This window comes from Balaenoptera ricei, chromosome 3 (assembly GCF_028023285.1).
Source record: "Balaenoptera ricei isolate mBalRic1 chromosome 3, mBalRic1.hap2, whole genome shotgun sequence".
NCBI classification, from domain to species: Eukaryota; Metazoa; Chordata; class Mammalia; order Artiodactyla; family Balaenopteridae; genus Balaenoptera; species Balaenoptera ricei.
In genome coordinates, this window is record NC_082641.1 from 117,553,895 (window position 1) to 117,581,366 (window position 27,472).

Consider the following 27,472-nt stretch of genomic DNA (forward strand, 5'->3'; position numbering starts at 1 on the left):
ACAGCCTGAACCCAGACTCCAGCTGAGAGGTCCTGAGAAGATCATCTGGGCCATCCTCTGTCCTCAGGCAGGCTGCCTGGTGCTGGTTCTGCTGGGCTGTGGACCCCCAGCACCTGCTCTTTCTGATCCACCCCTTTCTCTCTCCATCCACTGCCAGGTCAAGTTGGGTCCCAAAAGCAGCCAGCACGGGGTAGAAGCAGTGGCTGCCATGGATGAGGATAAGCTTCTATCTGCACTGCCTGGGGAAGATGGTGCCACCTGTGACCCCAGCCTGGAGCCTGAGGAGGAGCCTGGGGTCCAGAATGGAATGGCATCCAGTGAGGACCTGAACAGTAGCCACACCAGCCCAGGGCATGAGATGAGGGGCACCCTGGTGGACACTGAGGGACATACAAAGGGCCTGGACATGGCTCTCCACGGCCTCAGCCTTGGCCTCTCCCTCACCAATGGCCTAGCCCTGGGGCCAGACTCAAACATTCTGGAAGACTCTACAGAGTCCAGGCCCTGGAGGGCTGGTGTGCTGGCGGAGGGGGACGATGCCTCCAGGAGCCTCTGTCCAGACGCTGAGGATCCTCCACTGGGGTAAGTGGGTGTCTCGGGATGGGGGGCTCACCACATTTGCTCCAATGCTGCATGGCCTGGGCCTAGCCACTTAGCCTTTCTGGTTCTTGTTTTTCCTCATACATGAAATGGGAATTTTATGTCCCTGTTTTGGGAGGATAGGACCATAAGAGAGATTTCAAAGGCCAGCAGTCCTGTTGTGCCACCCCCCCTCAGCCCCCCTATTCACCATGGGCTGTTTCTTTTTAAAAAAATTTTTTCTTTTCCATTGTGGTTTATAACAGGATATTGAATATAGTTCCCTGTGCTATACAATAGGACCTTGTTGTTTATCCATTCTATATATAATAGTTTGCATCTGCTAATCCCAAACTCCCAATCCATCCCTCCCCCGCCTCCCCTTCCACCATGGGCTGTTTCTATGTGGGGTTGGAGGGCCACACTCCCTCCATCCCAGGCTGGACATCAGAGTTCCAAAATGCCTTGATGTGGGAGGTCATCTGGCCTATCCCTCTGCTTCCTGGAGATGAGAATGTCCCAATTCTGCAACTGACCTCAAGAGAGTAGGCTTATGTGGATTAATCTTTGTCAGCTACTCCTCCCTGAGTGCCATCTGGGAGTTTGACCAGGAACTCCTACTTATTGGAGTAAGTCCTACTTCCTGGAGTTACAGCCCCATTTCTATTATCCTCAGCTGGAGGTGGAGAGGCCTGGCGTCTTAGAGGTGCCAGTTGGACAAGGAGGCGAGGATGGGGCAGGGGAATGTCTAGAAACCCCCAGTGTGGGCTGAGAAAAGAAAGCATATAGAAGGCTTACTGTGTACCGCTGCAGGCACTGGCCCAGGCAGACAAGGGTGTAGGAGGTGTGCGAGCATGTGTTTGTGGGGCATGCATGTGTGTGTGTGTACTGGTGTGTGCATGGGGATGTGTGAACATGTCAGTGTGCCTGGCCTGTGCATTTGAGTTGCATGTTTGGGTCTGCACGTGGATGTGTGGGGCTGAGTGTGCCTAGGTCTCCAAGGGCAGGAATGTGAGTACGTGGGGTCAGATGCGAGTGTGTGCCGGGTGTGCCAAGAGAGGGTTTCCATCCGGGCAGGGCCTATGGGGGGCGGGGCCTATGGGGGCGGGCAGGAGGCTGGGGCTTCTTGGAGCACGCTGTTTGTATTTAGGTTGGTATAATTTTGGAGGATGGCTGAAGGTGGAGGCAGATGGAAGTTTGGAGATTAAGCTGATGGTCTTCAAGCCCCTGTCAAAACTACCCCTCAGGTTTGCTCAGGTGCATGAGAGGGTAGTAGATATGGGGACCGTTCTTGGCTCTGACACGAAATGAGAGCCCCCAAGGGCAGGACTCTGTCTTGTTGTTCCAGGACCCAGCATGGGCCTGGCAGAGAGAGCTGCTGGGCAGATTTTGGGTGTCTGCTCTGGCAGCCAGGGCAGTGGCCCTTCTCTTCCCTCCCCTCCTCCTGGAGGTCAGGAAAGGCAACTTCCATCCCAGCCCCCTGCTGGGCATCCTACCGCCTTTTCGGTTTCTGCCCTTTCCCCACTTCCTTCTCCAAATGAGGCTGCCGTCTCAACTCCTGGTGGGACAGGGGTGGCCGATGGCTGTGGCCTCAGCTTTTCTCTCTCAGGTCAGTATTTCTCCAGGAAGCACTCAGGGATCAAACTTAGGCACTGGGGGTCCAAGGAGGGGTTTGAGGGGGTGGGGCACTTCCCAGTCCTCCAAATATGGCTCGGTCTCTGCTAAGCCCCAGGGAATAGGGGCTAAGCAGGGCATAGCCAGATCCTCAAGGTTACCAGGGGTGTGCTTCTTTGCAAATGGTGGGCCTTGGTTTATCTGAAATGGGTTGGGCTCAGCCTGCTTCTTTCTTTTTCTGTGTCTCTTGCTTTTGCTGTCTCTCTGTTTCTCTCTCTCTCTCTTTGTCTCTCTTTATCTCTGTTACTTTCTGTCTCTCTTATTCTGTCTCTCTGTCTTTGTTTTTCATGCTCTCTGTATCTCTTTTCTCTGTTTCTTTCTTATCTCTCTCTTATTTCTCTTCTTCTCTCTCTTTGTCTCTATTTTTATCTCTTTTAGTCCTCTTCCTTGCCTGTTTTCCCTGCTTACTCGTGCATCTCCCCAGTGGATAAGAGGCCTCAGTTCATCTATGTGTGATGCTCGATTTTAGGTGCTGGGGCTACATCAGTGAACAGAATATACAAAAATTCCTACTTTCATGGAGCTTATGGTCTAGTGAGGAGACAGATAATATATCATAAAAATAATAGATAATTACATAGTATGTCAGAAGGGGACAAGTGCCTTGGAAAAAATAAAGCAAGAAAAAGGGGCTGGGGTGTTTGGGGGCAGGTCCTAGTTATAAATAGGGCAGTCAAGGTGAGAAAAGGATGTGAAAGGAAGGCTTCAGCTTGAGGAAAGAGCACTCTGGGCAGAGGGAACCGCTGGTGCAAAGCCCTCTTTCGGGGGCAGCACAGGGCTCTGCAAGGGCTTAGGCAGTGTAGTGGGCTGTGGGGCTGATAGGCATCTGTCCATTCACCCAGTGCACCACTCAGCAGGGTTTAGAGGACCTACTGTGTGCTGGGTGCTCCCTGGCCTTGTGTGTGGGTGGGGGGAAACAGGTGCAAACAGGGGAACAAACAGAATACTACATGCTGAGAGGGGCTGGGAGGAAATGAAGACGTACCCTGAGGATGGACACTACTGAGGGGCCAGTGTGTTGGGTGGTGTGGGCCTGCCTCCCTCAGTCTCTCTGAGGAGGTGACATTAAGGCAAGGCCTGAGAGCTGGAATGTGGCAGCCAGGCTAAGAACCACCCAGGTTGTGGGGACAGCAAAATTATGACCCTGTGTGACACTAGCTGTGATGGGGAGCCTGGAGGAAGCAGCCCCCCACCCCCTTCCCAGGCCAGGCTGGGGGAGAGTCTCACATTCATTCATTTAGCTCAGTGATGCCCACTGTGGGCCAGGCACGGTGGGTAGGGGGGGCAGGACCACGCCTGTCCTTTCACTGCTGTGCCCCGGTACCCAGTCCAGCATCTGGCACCTAGTGCTCAGCAAGGGTTGGCTGAAAGAACAAACAGGACACGGTCCATGCCCACTCCCTGCCCCCAGGGAGCTCCCAGACATGGATCGGTGCCATCCTAGCACCTGTAAGGGGGACACCTGGCAGGATGGTGACTGGTCCTCGCATCCCACAGGCCAGGAGAACCAGACGTGCGGGACGGCTTCAGCGCCACATTTGAGAAGATTGTGGAGTCGGAGCTGCTGCGGAGCACACAGTACAGCAGCCTGGACTCCCTCGATGTGCTGAGCCTCACGGATGAGAGCGACAGCTGCGTCAGCTTCGAGGCCCCCCTCACGCCCCTCATCCAGCAGCGGGCCCGGGATAGCCCTGAGCCAGGGGCTGGCTTGGGCACTGGGGACATGGGGTCCGAGGGGGACATGGGAGCAGCTGGCGGTGATGGGGAGCTGGGCAGCCCCCTGCGGCGCTCCATCTCCGGCAGCCGCTCTGAGAATGTCCTGAGCCGCCTGTCTCTCACGGCCGTGCCCAATGGCTTCCATGAAGATGGACCCCCGGGCCCAGGTGGGGACGAGGAAGATGAGGAGGAAGACATGGACAAGTTGCTGAACTCGGCCAGGTGAGGGAGGGCCCAGGCTGGGAGCCGAGAGAACCATTGAGCAGATGGGGAAACAGACCCAGAGGAGGCAAAGCAAGTTAGGACATCCGGGGGTCTGGAGTGAACAGCCCTCTGCAAGGTCATCGTGCCCAGCCTCTGCACCCCCAGCCTGAGGTTCCATTCTGCCCTTCCAGGCCTTTCTAGCCAAGGTGGGGTCAGGGAGCTGATCATCTAATGATGTCCTCTGAGGGCTTTTCTAAAAGTCTGACTTGATTCTGTCCCGATGCAGTGGAGCTTCTTTCCCTGGTCTGGCCCCTGGATTTTCAGAGGCCTGGGGAGGCCTTCCAGCCCCCAACCAGGGCTTCTGACCCCCTCCTCCCCAACCCCACCTTCCCTCTGCAGCGACCCCAGCCTGAAGGACGGCCTGTCGGACTCAGACTCAGAGCTGAGCAGCTCGGAGGGGCTGGAGCCTGGCAGCGCAGACCCACTGGCCAACGGGGGCCAGGGCGTCAGTGAAGCTGCCCGCCGGCTGGCACGCCGCCTCTACCACCTGGAGGGCTTCCAGCGTTGTGATGTTGCCCGGCAGCTGGGCAAGAAGTGAGCTCGTCTCCGCACCCCCACCCCAGGCAAACCCGGTGTCTTCCTCGGCCCAAGGCGGGGTGGGGGTGGCTTCTGTCAGGGGGGCCTGGTTCTGGGGGCTCCCAACAGTCCCCAGGAACTTCTCCTCCTGCCACTGACCTCATTCCCGGCCTTGCCCTAAATCTGTTTCCTTTCTGGGCTGCCTGGGGGAGGGTGCCCCCGGCTCTGAGGGAGGAGAGGTGGTGGCGGGCGGCCCCTCGGGGCTGGGGGAGTGGGATGTGACATGTGGTTATGGGGCCGTGGTGGACGGTAGTGAGGACGGAGCAGCCGGGCAGGGGCTGGTGGGCCACCTAATGGGGCCAAGGAGGGAGGGGAAGCTGGGCCTGGCTGGGACCTCGGGGGACCCAGGAGCTGGGGAAGGGGATCCTGGCCCTCATTAAGCCCCACTCACTGTGTGTCTGTTGGGACCAGCTGAAGGGGCGGGAGCCGCCAAAGCACAAGCCCCGGTCTTTGCACTTGGGGGAAGGGAACGAGCCAGGTTGAAGTCCTGAGGGGTAGGGGACAGTCAGCTGTGAAGTCAGCCGGCGTGTCCTGAGCAGGTCCGGCCAGCAGCATGTCCACCTGCCTTGTCCTTCTTGCCTGGCCATCCAGAGGACCCCCAACAGCCACATAGCCTTCAAGATGCAGAGAAGCAGGCTGGGCCTCTGGAGAGAGCTGCTCCCAGGCTAAGAGAGGCAGCCCAGACTCTAGACCCCAAGTCAGAGCTGACTTGGGCTTAGGCCACAGGGAAGTCCTGAGGATCCCCCCTTCTCCCTCCCTCCCGACTCCTCCACCCTCCGTTGCCTCCAGGGCACCCCTGCCCTGGGCCTCCCCCAAAATCACATGGCCCACACCCTCACCTCTCCCACTGGGCTACAGTCACCAAACCTAATGACATCTTCCTTCATTACGGTTGATCCCCACCCTCGCCTGTCTTTTCAACCACTCCCTCTACATGAGTTTTCCCATCAGCATTTAATTGTGCTTAACTCTTTCCCATCTGAAACAAAAATCCTTCCTCAAATCGTACTTCCTCCCCCAGCCGCTTCACAGCCAAAATTCTCTTTTCTGCTCTGGATGGCCTCTGTCCCCTCCCCTTCTGCACATTCAGTGCCTCCAGGTTGGCTTCTTCCCCTGGAGGGGCCCTTCACAAGCCCCTCTTCCTAGAGTCAGTGGCGGCCTGGTGTCTTTGAATCCAGTGTCTGCTACCGGGCCTCAACTTTTTCCCCTTCAACAGCCTTGACACACCGGTCACTCCTTTCTTTTTCTTTAATTAAACTTTTTATTATGAAAATTTCAAGCATACACAAAGGCAGAGAAAGTAACATCTTAAACTTCCATGTACCCATTACTCAGCTTCAAAGTTATCAATACTTTTCTATTCTTGTTTGATCTATTCCCCCCACAGCTTCCCCCCACATTTGCTAGAATATTTTAAAGCATATTTCAGACTCTCTATCATATGATCCATAAATATTTAGTATGTGTCTCTAACTGACTAGGATTTTTTTAGACAGTCATAATTCCATTATAATTTCTGACAAAGTTAACAAAAATTCCTTAGTATCTCTAACATTCGGTCTATGTTTAATTTTCTCTGGTTGTCTCAAAAATGTTTGTTCAAATCAGGATGCAAATAAGGTACATGCATTACATTTGGCCAATATGTCTCTTAGGCCTCTTGTAGCCAACAGCAGTTGCCAGTCCCCCTCCTTTTTTGTAATGCCATGTATTTGTTGAAGAAACGGAGTCATTTGTCCGGAAGAACTTTCCATGTTTTGGATTTGGTGTCCTCATGGTGTTATTTCACACGTTTCTGTAAACAGGAGGGAGAGCTCGGGGCTTGACTGGATTCAGGTGGAAATATGCTCTGTTTTTTGGCAAGAATTCATCACTCCTGTCTTGAAACACTCCCTTCCTTGGCCTCCAGGACAGCATACCCCTACCTCTCTGGCTGCTGTTTGTCTGTCTCCTTCTCTGGCTGTCTCTTCCCTCAGCTCGCCCTGAGAGGGGTTCTCCTCAGATCTCTGAGCTGGATCTGCTGGTCTGTCTGTGCCCCCTCCTCTCACATGGGCTTGTCCCCCTTCCTACTGAGTTGTTAGTCACCAGTTAAGGGCTGATGACTCTCACATGGGTGCTTCTAGCTCTACCTGTTGTCCTGGGCTCTGGGCATCACCCCAGGGGCCACCCTCTCTGTCGTGCCCCACACCCACTCCATCCCTCTCCACGTCCTGTGGATTCTGCCTCCCAAACATCCCTCCTCCCCACTCCTTCCATCTCTCTCGTGGACAGCTCCTACCGCCCCCGTGGGTCTCCACTCCACAAGCAGTGTTCCAAATACAGATCTGACCATCTCACTCACCCCCTCCCTGCTTCAAACTCTTCCAGATCAAGTCCCAGTCCTTGCCTTCAGCCCTGGTTCCCTGCCTCATCTCTTCCTGCCCCCATTCCTGCTCTCCAGCCCCGGCCACATGGCCCTGCTGGTAGCTTCTTGGACAGTTTCCTCTACTGGGGACACTTTGCATCATCTTACCTCCTACTCCCCTCACGTGGGTGGCTCTTCCTTTCCTGAAGGTATTGGATGAGACATCACCTCCTCTAGGAAGCCTTCCTGACTCCCCCACCTCCTGGCCCAAGGTTGAACTGCCAGAGCCCAACTGGCCAGCAAGGGAGACAGCAGAGGAACGGGCAGGTCTGGGTGGGTGGGTCAGGGTCCCCAGGGGCCCACTGCCACGAACCCCCGCTGTTTGCTGTGCCCTGCTTCTAATGGATAACCCCCTGCTCTCCTGGCAGCAATGAGTTCAGCAGGCTGGTGGCCGGGGAGTACCTCAGCTTCTTTGACTTCTCGGGCCTGACTCTGGACCGAGCACTCAGGTCAGTGGGGCTGGGATGGGATAGTGCCCACAGGCGATACAGCCACACATCTGGATTCTCCTGCCAGCTCTACTGTAAACTTGCTGTGCAAGACCTTGGACAAGTCTCTTGACCCCTCTGGGGAGGCTGAGGGGAAGGGGTCATGAGAGCAGCAGCAATGCAGAGACTCAGTGAGTGCTGGCTCTGCGGTGGGCGCTGAAAATATGAAGGTGGGAATGCAGTCGTGACTCTTCAGGAGGGGAAAGGGCCAAAAGGCTTGCCTGTACTGAGCACTTCCTGTCTGCAAGATGTACCCTTTACACACCCTGCTGGCTTCATCTTAGCAACACCCCTGTAAGGTAGGCGGTATCGTCCCATTTACTTGTGGAGAAACTGTGGGCCAGTTCCCCACAGTCACTGAGGGAGGAGATAGCCAAAATGGAATTTGCCCTCAGGTCCTGTTGGTGTTTGGACCCAGGGAGTGGCCCTCAGGAGGGGCAGTTGCAGGCCCCAGGGAGCAGAGGGCGGGGAATGGGAAGATGCAGCCCAGTGTCCAGCGGACCCGGCGGCAGGGCCAGCAGGGAGACCCTAGGCCAGAGCCCTCTTGGGGAGGAGCGGCGGTCTCTGAGCTGAGGGGTGGGTGGTCCCATGTATGTTAGATCTGTTCAACTCCTACGTGCCTCTCACACTTTTAAAAACTGTATTTTCCCTTCTTTTTTCTCTGTTTCAGTTGGGATATTTTCTATTGACCTGCAAAAAACCCCCAAAAATCAAAGCATCTGCCCTACTGATAGCAGTTGAGGGAATGAGCTATTGCATTTTGGAGGCACAATATTATGGGAACAGTTTATATTTATTAAATACAGTGATCATTATTTAAATCTATAAGTGTTGCACAGGGCTAATAATTTTCTTATTGATAAGTATTTATTATTTTCTTATTGATAAGTTCACTTACCCTTTCTCTGTGTCTCATATGCTGTTAACCCCATTTATTGAGTTTTCACTTTCTATTGTTTTATTTTTCAGTTCTGGAAATTTCATTTTATTAAACATTTTTTTGGGTAGGTTTTAATTCTCTGGGGGGAATTCTTCATCTTTTGATTTATTTTCTACTTACTTTCCCCATCTTTCCCTCTCTTTCTTTGAACATATTAGTCGCAGTTATTTGAAAGTCCTTGTCTGCTTTTACCCCGACATCTGCATCATCTGTTATCTGTTTCTATTGTTTCTCTCTTGGTTTTCCATCTTATATCCTATTTCTCTGTGTGCTTAGTAATTTTTTTATTAGATGCTGTACGTTTTGTATAGAATTACAGCGGCTCTAGATCATTATGCGTTCCTCCAGAAAGGGTTTACCCTGTCCCTTGCTAGGCAGTTAGAGGAGGGCAGGGAGGCGCAGTCCTAATCCGTCCAGGGCTGAGCTGAGGAGAGGCAGCCCTGAAGTTTGGTAAGGCTCAGGGTTCACCCCGATCACAGGGTGAAGGCCGCAGGGCTTTCCACTGAGAGCATGGGGTGTTCACTGGGGCCTCTCCCTTTGGTGGGTCCTAAATCCTAATTTTGTCTCCCGTTGTGGCGAGACTGTCAAAAAACCAAATCTCTGTACTTCTCAGAGAGGCTTTCCTACCCATTACATCTTTAGGTTTTGGTAGATATCTCACAGGGAGAACTGGCCACATGTTTACAGCCCCTCAAGTCTCCTGGTTTGTCTCTCCAGCTCCGTGAAGCCACTAATTGTTCTGCCTCTTGCCTGTGCCCGTGATTGGCAGTGTCCCCGGGGGGAAAGCAGCTGCAGATCTGCCCACCTCTCCCCAGTTCTCTCCTCTCCAGAATCTTGGTCCTATTGGTGTTTGTTGCGTCAGCAGTTTTCTGATAGCTTAAGAGAGATGTATTTTGTCTGGCTTTTCTCATTGTTCTCAGTGGAAGTGTTGGTCGGCTGCAAGCTACTCTATCCTGAGCTGAGTCTGAATTTTCACACTGGATGATCGGGTGGGAAAGGTGTTCGGTGGGTTGGGCTGGCAATCAGAGGCATGAGTGCCGGGTGGGAGGACCTTGTATATCCAGCCCAATAGATTGAGGCTCGACTCTGCAGGCCCTGGGGAGCCCCAGAAGGTGCTGGGTGTGAAGCAGTATTTTGGGAGGCAGTGCTGGCAGCAGTGTGCTGGTGGCCTTTGATCCAGAGGCTTCTGAAGAGGGTCAGGTGGGAGAGGACGAGGTCTGAAGTTGGGCTGTGGGGCAGAGGAATGATTGGTGTGAGAAGCGCAGAGGATACAGCAGACGGGCCGGTGGTTCCAAGATGCAGGGGAGAGGGTGGGCAGTAATGAGGCTGATCCCGGGGGCAGCCTGAGTTTAACTGGAGCTTGGTGAAGACCCCTGAGAAAGGGGTGTTTGGGCTGGGGAGATGGAGCTGGGATGGATGACTCCCAGGTAGGCTAGGCTACGGTTGGGATGGGGGATGGGTTTTAGAAAGTCCTAGTGGAGTATGAGGAGAAGAGGGAGGGGCCAGATGCAGGGAAGAGAACGGGGAACAGGAGAGACAGGGAAAGGAGGAAGACTAGATGGCGGATGGAGTGTTATTATATAGCAGTTGATTGATTGGGATTGAATTAGAGAGTGGTCTGCAGTTTTGGATGCCTTGGGAAGCCTCCAAAGGTAAAGACTGGCCAGAATGGGGCTCACAGGTCCCAGGGTGCCTTAGAAGTAGCTTGAGAGAGGATAAAGCAAAGTGAGCATTACAGAAGCCAAGTGAACCATGGCAAAATCAGGAACAAACTAGTCCTCATGAACCCAGGATGGATAGAGGCCCACACTGTCTCAGCTTGCTGTTTCCCTTCCCAAGAAGGGGTGTACCTATGCCCCAGGTGAGGGACCCCAGCCCCATCTCCCAGGCCCTCTGGTTTTGGCATCCTCTGCCAGGGACCCCTGAGAGCTGGTGACCTTTGAATTTGGCCTTGAGAGGGACTCAGAGCTGCCCAGCAGAGGAGGCTCAGACTTGGGGAGGGGGGAGTGAGGGAGGCCAAGGTTGGGCCTGGGGCTCAGCTGGTAGAGCCTCAAGTGAGGAGGGGGAATGGCTGAGGGAGAGCGGTCTGAGGAGCGGTGTGGATGGCCCAGCCATGGAGGAGGGAGCGAGGAGTGGGGCGGATGCTGGCACTGAGGTGTTCGTCTGCCTTTGTTCTTCACAGTCTGTCCCCTGCCTCCTTCCAGAAGGGCCCTGGAGGGTGATGAGGGCTGAAACTCCACACTCCAGAGGCCATCGTGGGGGTCAGGGTGCCTCCCTGGGCCCAGATGCTGGGGCTCTGGGGCCTCAGCCCCCTTGGGCAGGTTTGGGTGGTGTGTGTGTGGGGGGGTCCTACCCCGAGTGAGGATTCAGACTGACTCAGGGGCTCTGGGAGGCCCTCAGCATCCTTGCATTACCCTCCAGAACCTTCCTGAAGGCCTTTCCGCTGATGGGGGAGACACAGGAGCGTGAGCGGGTCCTTACGCACTTCTCCCGCCGGTACTGCCAGTGCAACCCTGACGACAGCACTTCGGAAGGTACGCCTCACCCCACTCCCCTGCCCCCCAGCCGGGCCCTGGCTTCTTCCTACCTCTGGTCCACCTGCCACTTCTGTCCTGCTCAAGAAACATCAGTGAATGAATGATGGCAGGTGGCATGGGGACTGTCTGCTGGAAAAGGAACCTCCCAACTGCCCTGCCCGTTGTCATTCCCTGTGCCTGAAAGTCCTCCGTCCTGGAGTCAGTCCTTTGGGTCCTTATTCTCTGTGGTGCCCTGTCGCAATGCTGATTGTTGGTGTGGTGTGAGTCCTGGTGTGGAAGTCTGGATTGGGGTCCTCTTAAGTGCAGGACTTGTCCTGTGGATGGACCTGAGTCCCAGGAACTGGGGGACTAGGCTGGTTATTAGAGGAGACACGGGCCATGGAAGGGATATAGCCCGGGACCCAGAGCCATTCCTGGGTCTGAGATTCAAGGTGAGTTTGGCCACAGCAGGCAGGAATCTGGGCTAGAACAGGCCCAGGGTGGTCTGGTGACCTCTGAGGGAGGGGTTGGTCCTGACCTGGGGCGAGCGAGTGACTCCGATGCTGTAATGGGGGTGGGACACGGAGCATCACGCAGGCCCTGGGCCCTGACGTGTGGTTGGCAGGTGGCTGGCCTCTTCTTGTATCCAAGGCCTCCAGGCTGCCTCTGACAGGAGGCAGGTGGGAGCCTGGGGTTGGGAAAGAGCTGGGTGCTCACACTGAGGGTGCCACCGTCTCTGATTTAGATGGGATCCACACGCTCACCTGTGCCCTGATGCTTCTCAACACGGACCTGCATGGACATGTGAGTTGGGGAGGCAGGGAGCGGGTGTGTCCTTTCACTGATTCATCCCGAGTTGTCCAAGAGCCGGTCCTTTCTCCAGCCCCCTTCCCGAGACCTCCTGCTTGCTGGCCCGTGTTTCTTTAGCAGACCTGGGAGTTGAGCAACTTGGCTTCTAGACTTGGCTCTGCCCTAGTTTCATCCACTTGAGATCTGCCTGGGTCCCCGCCCCCAAGCAGGGCAGTAAGAACAGCTGAGGCACACGGGAATTTAGGATGTGCTAAATAAGACGTGTGCCCCTAGCCGTGTCCATGCCAGACGTTGCTAAAAGATCACATGCTCTTCCTACCCCTTGTGCTGTAAGCCTGAGTGCAGCCCTGTTGAAGTGCCACGCCCCAGGCAGCCCCTTCCGGTCAAATGGTAGATTGCCCTCAAGAGGCATTCTCATCACGAACCACTCACCCCCCCCCCCCCCCCCCCGCCCCAACTAGGCAAACAGAGAAGTGATAAGTGGGTGCCCCGGGCTGTGAGCCTGTGTCTGGTCTGGGATCTGGGCATCTCAGTACTACTCGTGGCTCAATAATTCCTTCTTCTTTCCTCTGTCTGCTCCGGGGACCCCCCCTTTGGGCTCTCTTGCCCTCTCTCAGGTGGTAAGTGTAGCTGGTGGTCTGCATGCCCTGTGAGCCTAGACCCCATCTCCATGTTCCCCTTCTGTGTCCCCCATCACCCCATCTGGCCCACTGATCACTGCCCCGTCATTGCTCACCCCAGGGTGGTCAGAGTCCCTCTGTCGGGTTGGGGATATTTCAGTGACTCATGGGGACAACAGGCCAGCACATCTGGTTCTGAAGTTAACCAGGAAAGTCCAGGACGTGTAGGGTGGAAGAAAGACCTGGGATAGGTCCAACTTCAGATCCTACTCTTGCCTCCAGGTGGTACCTCTGTGACCCTGGGCAAGACACTAGCCCTCTCTGCGTCTCAGGTTCTACATCTGTGAGGTGGAAATAATGATTTCCCCCATAGCGTCCTGGGGAGGCCCGAGAGAGGTATCACCAAGTGTCAGGGTCTGGCACTTAGTAAGGATTTATTATTTAATATTATTATGAATAATATTATGATATTATATTATACATTATAACAATATATTATAATAATATTATAATGTATTATTTTATACAATATATTGTAGCAATATATTACAATAATATTATAATATTATTGCACAATAATAATAATAATCGTATTCATTATTAATATTAAATTTTAAATAATGGAGAGTCCAAAGCCCCAGCCTGCAGATCCCTGGAAGATCAAGAAGGTTAAGTGCCCCGCCTGATGGCAGCCTGAGCAAGCGTGGGCACACTGGGGTACCTGGCCTGGGGAGGGTGAGAGCCTCGCTGACCTTGGCACGAAGAGTAGTTGTGTGACAACTTCGGTTATGTCAGCCTGGGCTGTCAGCCTGGGTGTGGAACAGGAGAGAAGACGTGTGTATTCCATGGGAATATCACCAGAGCAAATGCCCATTAACGGGCTGACGTTCCCCCAAGACTGCTTACTGTTTGTTTACGGAGAGCAGGTGTTGCTGGCTTACCTTAAAAGGAGCTTTAAGCACACTCCTCCTCTCCCCATCCCCACCCTTGGCAGGGCCAAGGGCCATCTCAGGACCCAGTCACTCCTGTGCCAGCCCTGGGTGCCTCTCCCCCTGGTTGAGAGCTGCTAACAAGGGCAGCAGTCAGTGAACCCCGGGTCGAGAATACTCTCGAGCTTGGTGGGACTTAGCTGCCCATGGCACCACCTTAATGCCCGCAGCTGAAGAGAAACATCACCACCTTCATAGATCAGAAGCGGGTGGGGCAGGATTGTTCATACTTGCAGCCAACAGACATTGAGGATCCCACCTCTTTCTTGAGGCAGTATTGCAACACATCAAAAGCAAGCGTTCTGGGTTGGAGTCCTCTGCATTTCTCCACACAATAGCTTGTGACCTGGAGCGAGTTATTTACTTCCCTAAACCTCAGTTTCCCCGTCAGAAAGTCCCTGTGAGACTTGAGGAGACAGCACTTGTAAAGTGCTTAGCCCAGGGCCGGCTTGTTGCAGTTACTGTGAGCTTCCCAACGGAAGTGGCATCCCCTGCTTTGTTCTTTTCCCCCTCCCTTCCTGCTCTCATTCTTCTGCTCTTTGACAGAGACTGAGTGTCTGGTGGAAGGGTGGGGATCTCAGGAATGTGGGACCTGCTAGGGCCCCCAGAAATAGCTCTGGTCAGAGCAGGGGCAGTACAGGGGCTGGCAGACGGAGTAGGTGCACCCTCTTCAGATGGGCACAGCCTGGTGGAGGAATCTGGAGGACTTTCTGTAGGAGGGGCGTTTGGACTCTAGGGGCTGAGCACCTTCTGTGTTCCATAAAAAGAAGGAAAGAGAACCCCTGCCTCAGGGTGCCTACCTTCTAGTTAGAGGAGATAGAAAATAAAGAAGTAAACAAGTGATTAAAGCAGTGATAGGTCTGTGAAGGGAATAAACAGGAGGGTGTGATGGGGCTGGACTGGGGGTCAGGGAAGGTGTCTCAGAGGAGGCACGGTTGGGGCAGAGACCTGGAGGATCAGCAGGAGCCAGCCATGGAAAGACCAGGGACAAAGCCTTCCAGGCAGAAGGACCAGTGGGGCTGGTTTCCACCTTTTGGCTATTGTGAACAGTGCTATGAACATACGTGTACAGGTTTTTAAAATTTTTTAAATTTATTTTTATTTTTTAATTGAATGAAAAATTCTTTAAGTTCTATAGTACTTTACAATTTTCAAAAGTTACACACACATTATTTCATATAATCTCATAATAACCCTTTTTCTTCCTACCCTATATTGCCCCTCGCCCTTCCTGGTAACCACTGGTTTGTTCTCCATATCTGTGAGTCTGCTTATTTTTTGCTTTATTCACTGATTTGTTGTATTGTTTAGATTCCACATATAAGTGATATTATATAGCATTTGCCTTTCTCTGTCTGACTGATTTTACTTAGCATAAGTTTTTGTTTGAGCACCTGTTTTCAATTCTTTTGAGTGTATACCTAAGTAGTGGATTGCTGGGTCTGATGGTAATTCTATGTTTAACTTTTGGTGGACAGTAAAACTGTCCATAGTGGCTGTTTTTGGAGTCCAGGTGGGAGATGATGGTGGCTGGGGCAGACAGGGCAGTGAACATGGAGAGAAGGGACGGATGAGGGAGGCCAGTTGAAGGTGAGCCTGACAGGACATGCTGATGGGGCTGTTCAGGGAAAGAGAGGAGTAAGGATGGCATCAGCATCTGGCTGGATGGGGGTGCGGTTTCCTGAGATGTCAAAGGAACTTCCGTGGGTGGGTGGAGGGCGTGGTGAGTGGGAGAGCTGGGGCTCAAGTCCCATTTGTGACATACTGTGTTTGAGATGCCTACTGGACATGAACATGGGGATGCCAAGGAGCTGGTGGGATAAACGAATCTGGGATGCAAGAGAGAGATGGGGTGAGGAGGTCATTGTCATCCTGGTGGAATGAAAGCCATGGGACTGGCTGAGTGCCTCAGGGAGAGAGGCAGGCTGGTGACCTCGTCCCAGGACATGGCATTATTTAAAGGTCAAGCAGAGCAGCAGGAGAGGCTTTGAAGCAGACATGGAGATGGGAGGAAAACCAGGAACATGCAGTGTCTCAGAGGCTAAGAGAAGAAAGTGTTTCAAGGAGAAAGGAGTGGCCAACTGTATAAAAGGCTGCCATGAGGTCAAGAAAGATGTCAACAGAAAAATGACCATTGAGGTTGGAATGCCCATCGGTGGGTCATTATCACTGGATGGTCAAGGTCATTGGAGACCTTCACAACAGCACTTTAGGTGGAGTGGAGAGGACAAATGCCAGGCTGGAGTGGGTGGAGATGAGGATAGGAGGGGAGGAAGTGGAGGATGTGGAGAATTCTTTTGCGATATTTGGCTTTGAGTGGGCTCCTGAAATGAGCCACTGACTGGAGAGGTCTAGGAGGGACTCTTTCAAATCTGACTAGGGCATGTGTGTATGTCCGTAGTATCCACTAAGCAGGCAAGGAGAAACTGATGATGCAAGAGAGAGAAGGGAACATCAAAGCTTTCCTTGAGATGAGCAACAGAGCATAGGTGGAGAGTGGCCTTAGCTGGGAATAGGGAAAGCTCATTCCCCATGACAGAGTGAGCGAGAAGGGGAGGATGTCAGAGGAGGGCGATTTTAACCTCCAGACAAGAGAAGATGGGAGCTTGGGTTAGAATTGGAGATGGAGACAAAGAGAGGTATTAAAAATGTATTTTGGATGTGCAGTCACTAGCACTGGTTAATGGAGTGAACGCTGGGGTGAGGGAGGGAGAAGCGTCTAGGCTGAGGCCAGTAGAGGGGAGAGGAGATGGATGGGAGAAGCTGTGCCATGAGCTTTCAAGCTGAAACAAAGATAAGTTGTTTTTCAAGAAAAGCTTAATTTCTCTCAGACTTGGGTTGCCTGAAGGTTAGCAGTGGGAGTGCTGGGGAGGTGGGTTGGTGCTGGATGGTGGAGGACTGGACAGATGCAGGGGTTGGGATACTATTCTGAAGACTGGGGGCGGGGGGTCCTGCCCATTCTCAGATGGCGTCTGAGAGCCATCTGAGCGTCATACAGGAACTTTAAAGGAGCACTGAGTACAACTCAGGTTTAGTCTAGATTTGCAAATAGTGATGAGGGTTTCCCTGCCCATGGGACTTTCAATTGGCCCCTCTCCTTGCCCTGAAGGATGACATCTACTTTCTTTCTTCTTGGCCTGTCTCATTCTGCTCTTGGGGGGAGACTTAAAGACAGGCTGAGATTGTTCTGACCCCAGGGCTGCGCAGGCAGGTCACGCCAGACCTGTGGAAAAGGCCTTGGAATGGGGCTGTGGACAGGCCAACCATAACTCTTTTCTGATTGGAGACAGAAGCTGTGGGAACAGTTTTGAGGGTCAAGGCAGCAGGGAGGCCCTTTTGATCCAAATGGTGGTGGGAGGAAAGGAGGAACTGCAAACTTGGAGGCCCCAAATCATCCATGTCAGTTCACCTTTGGAGTTTCTGGACACACGTCTTCTCCTTCTCTCTTTCCCTCTTTCTCTCCCTCCCTCCCTCCCTTCCTTTCTTCCTTTTTCTTTCTTTCTTCCTTTCTTTCTTCCTTCCTTCCTTCCTTCCTTCCTTTCTTTCTTTCTTTCTTTCTTTCTTTCTTTCTTTCTTTCTTTCTTTCTTTCTTTCTTTTCTTCCTTTCTTCCTTTCTTTCTTTCTTTCCCTTTCTCTCTCCCTTTCTTCCTTTCTTTCTTTCTTTCCCTTTCTCTCTCCCTTTCTTCCTTTCCTTTCCTTCCTTCCCTTCCCTTTCCTTCCCTTCTCTCTTTCTTTTTCTTTTCTGGTACATGTCTTTTTGCCTGGCTGTTGTTGTTATTATATTTTAAATCAGATAATTTACCCAATATGATTTCACTTTTTTGCAGTTGATTATCTTACTTTCCCATCCAGAGAGAGATTGATTTTAGCAGATGAAAGTGTATTCTGCAGTTGTTGGTTGTAATGTTCTATGTGTTGATAAGGTCAAGTCTTTTAACTGTGTTGTAAAAATCTTGTATATCCTTAATGATTTTTTTATTATGGTAAAATATACAAGACATAAATTTACCATTTTAACCAGCTTAAGGTGTACAACTCAGTGGAATTAAGTACATTCACACGGTGTGCAACCATCACCACTCTCTTGTTCCAGAACTTTTTCATCACCCCAAAAGGAAACCCTGTACCCATTCACAGTCTTTCCCCATTCTCTCCTTCCTCCAGCCCCTGGCAACCACTAATTTGTTTTCTGTCTCTATGGATTTGCCTATTCTGGATATTTAATGTGAATGGAATCATATAGTATGTAGCCTTTTGTATCTGGCTTCTTTCACTTAGTGTAATGTTTCCAAGGTTCATCCATGTCATAGCATGTGTCATAATTTCATTTGTTTTTATGGCCGAATAATATTCCATTGAATGGATATGCCACATTTTGTGTATCCATTTGTCTTTTAGTGAATGTTTGGATTGTTTCCACCTTTTCGATATTGTGAATAGTGTTACTCTGAACATTTGTGTACAAGTTTTTGTTTGAACACCTGTTTTCGGTTCCTAGGAGTAGACCAGCTGTATCTTATGGTAATTCTATGTTTAACTTTTTGAGAAACTGTGAAACTATTTTCCATAGTGGCTGAACCATTTAAAATTCCCACTAGTAATGTGTAAGGGTTTCAATTTCTTCACCTCCTTGCCAACACTTCTTTTCTTTTCTTTCTTTCTTTTCTTTTTTAATGATAGCTGTTCTAGTGGGTATGAAGTGGTATTTCATTTTGGTTTTAATCTGCATCTCCCTAGTGACTAATGATACTGAGCATATTTTCATGTGCTTGTGGCTATTTGTATATCTTTTCTGGTGAAATGTCTATTCAGGTATTGATACTTTGCCCATTTTGGGGGGTTTTATAATTTTTATTTAAAGTTGTAAAAAGAAATAAAAAATTGTGGTAAAATATGCATTACATAAAATTTACCATCCTCACCATTTGTATATGTATAGGTCAGTAGTATTAAGTCTATTCACATTGTTGTGCAACCAGTCTTCAGAACTTTTTCATCTTCTCAAACTGAAACTCTATCCATTGAACAACTCCCCATTCCCTGCCCCCCAGCCCTTGGCAACCACCATTCTACTTTTTGTCTTTGTGAATTTTACTACTCTACATACCTCATATAAGTGGAATCACACAGAATTTGTTTCTGTGGCTGGCTTATGTCACTTAGCATAATATCCTCAAGGTTCATCCATGTTGTAGCATGTATCAGAATTTCCTTCCTTTTTAAGGCTGAATACTATTACACTGTATGTATATACCACATGTTGTGTATCCTTTCATCTGCTCATGGACATTTGGGTTGCTTCCATCTTTTAGCTGCTGTGAACATGGGTGTGCAAATATTTCTTTGACACTCTGCTTTTAATTCTTTTGGGTATATACCCAGAAGTAGTATTGCTGGATCATATGGTGATGTTATTTTTCACTTTTTGGGGAACAACCATGCTGTTTTCCATAATGATTGCACCATTTTACATTCACACCAGCAGTGCACAAAGTTTCCAGTTTCTCTACCTCCTTACCAACATTTGTTATTTTCTGCTTTTTGATAATAGACAAGTTATATCTTATTATAGTTTTAATCTGCATTTACCTAATGATTAGTAATTTTGAGCATCTTTTCATATGCTTATTGATCATTTGTATATCTTCTTTGGAGAAATGTCTATTTAAATCTTTTGCTTTTCTTTAATTGGGTTGCTTGTGTTTTTGTTGTTGAGTTGTAAGAGTTCTTTATTCTAGATACTATACTCTTATCAGATATATGGTTAGAAAAAATTTTCCCTTTTTATAGATTGTCTTTTCATTCTCTCAATAGTGTCTTTTGGGGCACAAAAGTTTTAAATTTTGATGCAATCCAGTTTATCTATTTTTTCTTTTGTTGCTTGTGCTTTTGGTGTCATATCTAAGAAACCATCGCTAAATACAAGGTCATGAAGATTTAGTCCTATGTTTTCTTCTAAGAGTTTTATATTGTCGGCTCTTATGTTTAGATCTTTGATCCATTTTGAGTTACTTTTTGTATTGGTGTGAGGTAAGGGTCTAACTTCATTTTTTTGCTGTGGATATTCAAATTTCCCAGCACATTTGTCCCAGCACCATTTGTTGAAGAAGCTATTCTTTCCCCATTGGATGGTCTTGGTACACTTGTCAAAAATCAATTGATCATAGCATTACAATTTATAAATGTATCAAAGTAGCACAGTGTAGGGACTTCCCCTGTGGTCCAGTGATTAAGACTCCATGCTCCCAATGCAGGGGGCATGGGTTTTATCTTTGGTCGGGGAACTAAGATCCCACGTGCTGCGTGGTGTTGCTCTCCAGCAAAAAACACCAACAACAGAAAAACAAAGTAACACAGTGTACACCTTAAACTTACACAGTGTTACATGTCAAATTTACTCAATTAAAAAAATCAATTGACCATAGATGTATGGGTTTATTTCTGGAGTCTTAATTCTATGCCACTGATGTATATATCTATTCTTATGCCAGTGTCCCGCTGTTTTGATTAGCCTAGCTCTGTAGTAAGTTTTGAAATCAGAAAGTGTTCTTTTCCAAGATTGTTTTGGCTATTGGGATCCCTTACAATTCCATATGAATTTGAGGATAAGCTTTTACATTTCTGCAAAAAGGCCATTGGGATTTTGATAGAAATTGTACTGAATCTGTAGATCAGTTTGCGAAGTATTACCATCTTAACTATATTAAGTCTTCCAGTCCATGAACACAGGATGTCTTTATATTTATTTATGTCATTAATTTCTTTCAGCAACCTTTTTCAGTTCTCAATGTACAAGTCTTTCACATCCTTGGTTAAATTTGTTTCTAAGTACTTTATTCCTTTTGATGCTATTGTAAATGGAATTGTTTTCTTAATTTCATTTTATGATTGTTCATTACTAACATATAGAAATATAATTGATTTTGTGTGTTGATCTTATATCTTGCAACTTTACTGAATTTGTGTATTAGCTCTAATAGTTTTTTGGTGGGTTCTTTAGGATTTTGTGTATATAAGATCATTTCATCTGTGAATAGAGATAATTTCACTTCTTTCTTTCTAATTTGGGGGACTTTTATTTATTTTTCTTGTCTAATTGCTCTGGCTAGAATTTCTAGTACAATGTTGAATAGAAATGGGGGAAATGGGTATTCTTGCCTTTTCCTGACCTTAGGGGAAAGCTTTCAGTCTTTCACCAGAGTGTGTGATGTTAGCTGTGGGCTTTTCATAAATGCCTTTTATCACATTGAGGAAGTTCTCTTCTATTCCTAGTTTGTTGAGTGTTTTTTTTTTTTTTTCATGAAAGAAGTGTTGAATCTTGCCAAATGCTTTTTCTGCACCAATTGAAATGATCATGTGTTTTCCCTCCCTTCTTTCTATTAATGTGCTGTATTACGTTAATAGATTTTTATATGTTGAACTACCCTTGCATTCCTGGGATGCATTCCACTTGGTCATGATATATAATCCTTTTTAAAAAAATAAATTTATTTATTTATTTTTGGCTTCATTGGGTCTTCGTTGCTGTGCACGGGCTTTCTCTAGTTGTGGCGAGTGGGGGCTGCTCTTTGTTGTGCTGTGCAGGCTTCTCATTGTTGTGGAGCATGCGCTCTAGGCGCACAGGCTTCAATAGTTGTGGCACGTGGGCTCAGTAGTTGTGCCTTGCGAGCTCTAGAGTGCAGGCTCAGTAGTTGTGGTGCACAGGCTTAGTTGCTCCGCGGTATGTGGGATCTTCCTGGAACAGGGCTGGAACCCGTGTCCCCTGCATTGGCAGGCGGATTCTTAACCACTGGGCCACTAGGGAAGTCCATAATCCTTTTAATATGCTGCTGTTTGCTAGTATTTTGTTGAGGGTTTTTACATTTATGTTTATAGGGGATACTGTTCTATAGTTTTATTTTCTTGTGATTTCTTTGTCTGGTTTTGGTATCAATGTAATGCTGGCCTTATAGAATGAGTTAGGAAGTGTTCCCTCTTTTTCAATTTTTGGGTAGAGCTTAAGAAGTATTGGTGTTAATTTTTCTTTAAATGTTTGGTAAACTTCACTGGTGAAGCCATCTGGTCTTAGACTTTTCTTTTGTGCGGTTTTTGATTACTGATTGAATCTCTACTTCTTTTTAGGTCTATTCAGATTTCCTATTTTTGCTTGAGCCAGTTTTGGTAGTTTGTGTGTTTCTAGGAATTTGTTTAATTTACCTAGGTTTTCTAATTTGTTGGCATTAATTAATTGATTGCTATTAACAAATTAATTGCTTAGTATTTTTGTTCTTCTTGTTACTGAGAAAGCAGTGTTAAAATCTCCAACCAAGATTGTGAATGTCTTTCTCTTTTTAGTTCTGTCAATTTTTGTCTTTTATCTTTTGAGACTGTGTTACTAGGTGTATACAAATTTAAGATGCTTATATCTTCTGGTATATTGACCCTTTTATCATTATGAGATGTCTCTATTTCTAGTAATGCTTCTTGCCTTTAAGTCTATTTTGTCAGTTATTAGTGTAGTTATACTGGAGTTCTTTTGCTAGTGTTTGCAGGTATATCTTTTTCTATCCTTTTTCCAAGATTTCTGTCCCTTTATATTTAAGAGGTGTCTATTAATCTTTGCCTTCTAATTGTACCATTTAATGAATTACTAATATATTTGAGTTCAAACATACCAGGTTACTCTTTGTTTTCTCTTTGACTCATCTGGTCTATATTGCTTTTTTTTTTTTTTTCTCCTTTCTTGCCTACTTTTGGATTATTTAAGTAGTTTTTAGAATTCCATTTTCCCCTGTTAGCTTGTTAGTTGTGAATTCTTTTAGAATTCTTTTTGTGGTTTGCAATATGCATCCCTGACTTATTAAAGTACTTTTTTTTTTTTTTTTTTTTTTTTATTAGCACCTTTAATTAATTAATTATTTATTTATTTGGCTGTGTTGGGTCTTCGTTTCTGTGCGAGGGCTTTCTCCAGCTGCGGCAAGCGGGGGCCACTCTTCATCGCGGTGCGCGGGCCTCTCACTATCGCGGCCTCTCTTGTTGCGGAGCACAGGCTCCAGACGCGCAGGCTCAGTAGTTGTGGCTCACGGGCCTAGTTGCTCCGCGGCATGTGGGATCTTCCCAGACCAGGGCTCGAACCCGTGTCCCCCGCATTAGCAGGCAGATTCTCAACCACTGTGCCACCAGGGAAGCCCCTAAAGTACTTTTTACCACATCCTGGGAAATGAAATAACCTTAAAATGCCTCAACTTCATTTATTTGTCTTCTCAGCTTACATACTACTGTTATCATCCTTTTAAATAGTATATCTCTTTCTATATTTTATTCCCCAGAAAACTTTATTATTGTTATTTTGCACAGTCAATATTCATTTAGACTTAGCCACCCTTTTTGTTGCTCTTCATTCCTTTCTGCTTCTCCATGCTTCCATCTGAGATAACTTTCCTTCTGTCTGAAGAATTTCCTTCCTTTCTTAATTTCAAGTGTTTTGCTGAAGTATGCCCAGAGTGTTTCCCAGGGCCCCTTGTCCTTGGTGGGCCCTGAATTCCAATTTTTGTTCTCTAGTCCTATTGACCACTCAGTTGCTCACCCTTTTGGCCACTGCTTGAGAACTGACAAATGCTTCAAAGAGGAAAGCTGCTCCTAGTCAGCCTCACCACCTCCATGTTTCCCTTCTTTGCCCAGCAATTGTTTCTGATGGGAAGGTTCATCTGCAATAAGATATTACTAGGATTGGAAATCTTGCCTGGTTATTTTTTGATTTTGCACCCCTGACTGATGGCTGGGGAATATTCAGTGTGTGTGGAACTCAGGCAATATTATCAACATTACCCTCATACTCCTCAATTACGAATGTACACATAAATGACTATATACATGTATATATAATACATATATGTACATGTAAAATATACACATAGACTTATGAAACATACTATATTAAGGCACACATAGGTCATTTCTCCTTAACCCTTTGGGAAAGGTATAGAAAATTCTTGCTTGTCAGCTACTTATAAAGCTTTCTATCATTGTTTTCTGAATTATTTTCTGTGGTGTGTGAATGTCCCACATGATGTTAATAGAATCTTTGCTAAAATGGTGCCAAGGTCAATAAATTTGAGACACTGTACATGGAATCCTCTCCCTGGAGACTCTTAACACACAGAAGCACCTTAAAAACTCTGAAACATACAAACTTATTTGATTATGAAATCCTTTTCTGAGGGGAATTCCTATTCCCATCTGTAGGTGAATCTTGGGAAACACTGCCTTATAGCAAACCTAAATCCACAAAATCCTACACCAGTAAATATCTAGTGTTCAAGGGTCTTCGTCTTCTCAAAGGTGAAGTGCCACCAGTGTTTCCTCAAACGTGGACACTGCAAGTCTGAAAGTATGCATATCAGATGTTGGGTTTGGAGGGCTGGAGCCCCTCTTGTAATCCTTGGTTAAAAAACGAAGGCAGAACTTTGGGGTACAGTCATTACCAGCTCTTTGTCTGTTTGTGCCTCCTGGAGTGAAACCATCTGCTTGGGCTCCCTTGGTCCCAGTGCAGCTCAGCATGGGGTACCCATGTGTGTTGGTGGAAATTGATTTTTGATTCTCTTAAGACCAAACTCTCCCTCACTTCACCTACCTCTTGGAGGTCTTGCCGCCCCTCTGTACAGGTGAGAGGGTGAGACAGTTGTGACGGAATACACAGAGCTTCTGCTCAGGAGCCAAGAGGCCTGGGTTCAAGTCCTGGTGCTGTGTGACCTTGGGAGAGTTAACCATGGAGTAGCGGGTGAGAGCACGGGCTTTGGTGTCAGACACACTCAGCCCTTCTACTTCCTTGCTGTGTGATCATGGGCACGTCACTTCACCTTCCTGCACCTCAGTTTCCTTACCTGTCAAGTGGGGATAATAATAACACCCACCTCACCTTCTCTTTGTTGTGAGAAGGAAATAAGATAATGCATGTTGAGTACAATACCTGGAACATGCTAGGCACCTGACAAATGTCAGCTATTACAATACATCATCTAACCTGACTCCTTCATCTGGGTTTGAGGAGAACCCCAACCTCTCATGATGCTTGAGGATCAAATAGAATCTTGAATGTGAAAAAGAGTTTTGTAAACTCTTGGGAGACAAAGGGAAATCCAGGCAGTCTTTTTTCATTACTGCCCTTGATGCTGCCTCATCCCTTCTGGCCGGGCAGGGCAGGGTATGGGGACCACACCAACCTCCATCCCTACTCTCAGGCAGAACCATTTCTCCATTACAGAACATTGGCAAGAAGATGTCCTGCCAGCAATTCATTGCCAACTTGGACCAGCTGAATGACGGACAAGACTTTGCCAAAGACCTGCTGAAGGTATAAATTGCTAAGGGTCCCCATGGCCCCAGCTGTGTCCAGGGTGGGTGGAGAGGAGAGAGGTTTCTGCCCACTAAATCCTGATGGTCCAGATTCCTAATTCTGGGGTCAGGGTCGTGATGACTTTGGGACAGAGGCAGAGACCATCCAGCTCAACATGTGACTGTTATGTGTTCCCTGAGTTAGGCAGAGGGGTAGGCTCTGTGAGATTTGTTTTTAGTGCTCCACTGTCATTATTGCTGTCATGGTAATCCTCAAATTTGCCACCCATTGTCACAGCTGCTGCCACCATCACCACCACCTTTATCACCACTACCACCTTCACCACCACCATCATTATCATTACCACAGGGAAAAGCCCACTCATTCTTTCAACATCACCAGGAATCTAATTTTCTTTTGAGGCTGAAGCCCAAGGTGGAACTCTGGCCTTTCAAGCCTGGTCAGTTCTCCACCTTAGAGGAAGAGGAGCAGGTTTCTGGGGGGTAGATGATGAGTTCAGTTTTAGATAGTGAGTTAGAGGGACCTGATGATATCAGGTGGGCAGTTGAATAGTGAGTCCGGAGGTCAAAAAATAAACATTGCCTCCATCGCTGTTCTTACCATAATTATGTTCTTCACTGTCAGGAAGCACTTAAGAGTGTTTTTGTAAGTAAGATCAAATAATCCCAGTCCCTTCACCCACCTGCTCCCTGTCTACTCATCCACCCATCTACCCATCCTCCCATCTACCCATGCTTCCATCCACCCACCCACCCTGCAACTCAATCATTCACCTGCCCATACACCCACCCATTCACCCATCACCCACACATACACTCCTACACAGTCCCCTATATACACTCCACATCCACTCACCCACCCATCCACTCACTCATTTCCCTGCCCATTCACCTACCTGCCAACCCATCCACCCACTCATCCTCAAGTCTATCCAATCATCTGAAAATGAATCCACCCACCCATCCCCCATTTATTCACCCATCCAATAAATAAGTGTGAATCAAACACCTACTTTGCCCCACTGGCTGAAAAGATGCTCCCTCACTGCATCCACATTGCTAGATGGAGATTTCTTTGACTGTTCATTGAACTCCTCTCTCTCTTTTTTCCCCCTCTCCCAGACCCTTTACAACTCCATCAAGAATGAAAAGCTGGAATGGGCCATGTGAGTAGTGCCCATGGGCACAGGTCTGGGGAGACTGAATTACGGGGAGGGGGGAGGGGGAGTGGCTGGGGGTACTGGGAAGTCACGCCGGTTACTCTCCATGGTGCTGATTTCTCCCACGCAGGGCCCTGGTGACCCCTGGCCAGCTGGCCAGCTCCTGGTGTTGAGTTCCCCTTTGGGTTTGTTTTCTGTCTTGATAAAAAGTGTGCAATGTTTACAGCTATGGAATAGATTGAACTGTGAGTTTAGTTTCATGATGTTCACAACAGGTTTTCTGTTCAGGGGATGTTGCCACTATTCCCAATGATGATAGCTCTTTCCCCTCGGGGAGGTAGGCAGGCATGAGCTATGAGTCCCTTTACAACTCCAGTAGTCTGACCATGTTGAGGTGGTGATGCTGTTGGCAATGGAGAGAGGTGACTGCCCCCTAACTTCTTCCCCTGTGAGGGCAGTGAGACCTGGAGGTGCCCAGCCATCTGGAAAGAGGTGTGGTGACCTTGCTGACTGGGGAGACTAACAGCCTCCTGAGGAAAGTTGCCACTCCACTGGGGAGTTGCTGTACTCCCCAGGGCAGCCTGGGTCTTTGGGTCCATGAAGAGGTCCCAGGCAGGGATTGTTAGGAACCCCAACCCAACTGGGGAAAGCTGGCATTCTTATACCAGGGCTCCTAGGCTGGGGAACCTAGACTTTAGGGGCCTCATCTACTGACCTTCCCTCCCTCACCATGTCCCTGGGGCTTGGGCAGTCTGGCCATGGGTTACTGCTCCCTGGGGCTGGGCTTTCAGAGAGGAGAAGGAAGACAAGGAAGGAAGCCTGAAGGTAGTAAGGTCTCCAGCTTTGTGATCAAGGGTGAAGATTGGAGCTTGGAGGCCAAAAATCAAAGCTCAGAGGAGAGATGTCAGAATTGAAGACTCAGGGGAGGGGACAAAGGTTTGGACCTGTGGTCTGGAACTGGAACCTCCTTATCTCTGCTCTTTACCTCTAACTGGCTTCCAAAGGAGTGTTTTTTGGGGAGAGGGCATGTTGACGTGGGGATGAGGCCTCTGTGGAGGTGGTACTCAGGTCTAGTACTTTCCTAGTGATGAAGATGAGCTGAGGAAATCACTGTCTGAGCTGGTGGATGACAAGTTTGGGACAGGCACAAAGAAGGTGACACGGATCCTGGATGGTAGCAACCCCTTCCTGGATGTCCCACAGGCTCTCAGCGCCACCACCTACAAGCATGGTGTGCTGACCCGGAAGACTCACGCCGACATGGATGGCAAGAGGAGTGGGTGTCAGGCGGGGAAGGGGCATGGGGAGGGATGCTAGTCCAGAGGGGGTCCACACCCCCTTGGCTACTCCTCTGGTAATGCCCATGCAGGCAGACGTGTAGGGGACACAAGGGAAGAGATAT

At 48.7% G+C, this 27,472-nt stretch overlaps 1 protein-coding gene across 1 annotated transcript in view; it reads left to right on the forward strand.

Annotated features, from left to right (window-relative positions):
• Positions 1-208: 208 nt before the first annotated feature.
• PSD2 (pleckstrin and Sec7 domain containing 2) overlaps positions 209-27,472 on the forward strand; it is a 33,965-nt gene continuing 6,701 nt past the window's right edge. The window contains exons 1-10 of the mRNA XM_059919507.1: positions 209-582; positions 3,751-4,191; positions 4,573-4,767; positions 7,582-7,662; positions 11,063-11,175; positions 11,903-11,961; positions 12,585-12,587; positions 24,819-24,908; positions 26,033-26,076; positions 27,156-27,346. Of these exons, the coding sequence (XP_059775490.1) occupies positions 209-582; positions 3,751-4,191; positions 4,573-4,767; positions 7,582-7,662; positions 11,063-11,175; positions 11,903-11,961; positions 12,585-12,587; positions 24,819-24,908; positions 26,033-26,076; positions 27,156-27,346 (1,591 nt within the window). The remainder of the gene's footprint in view (positions 583-3,750; positions 4,192-4,572; positions 4,768-7,581; positions 7,663-11,062; positions 11,176-11,902; positions 11,962-12,584; positions 12,588-24,818; positions 24,909-26,032; positions 26,077-27,155; positions 27,347-27,472) is intronic.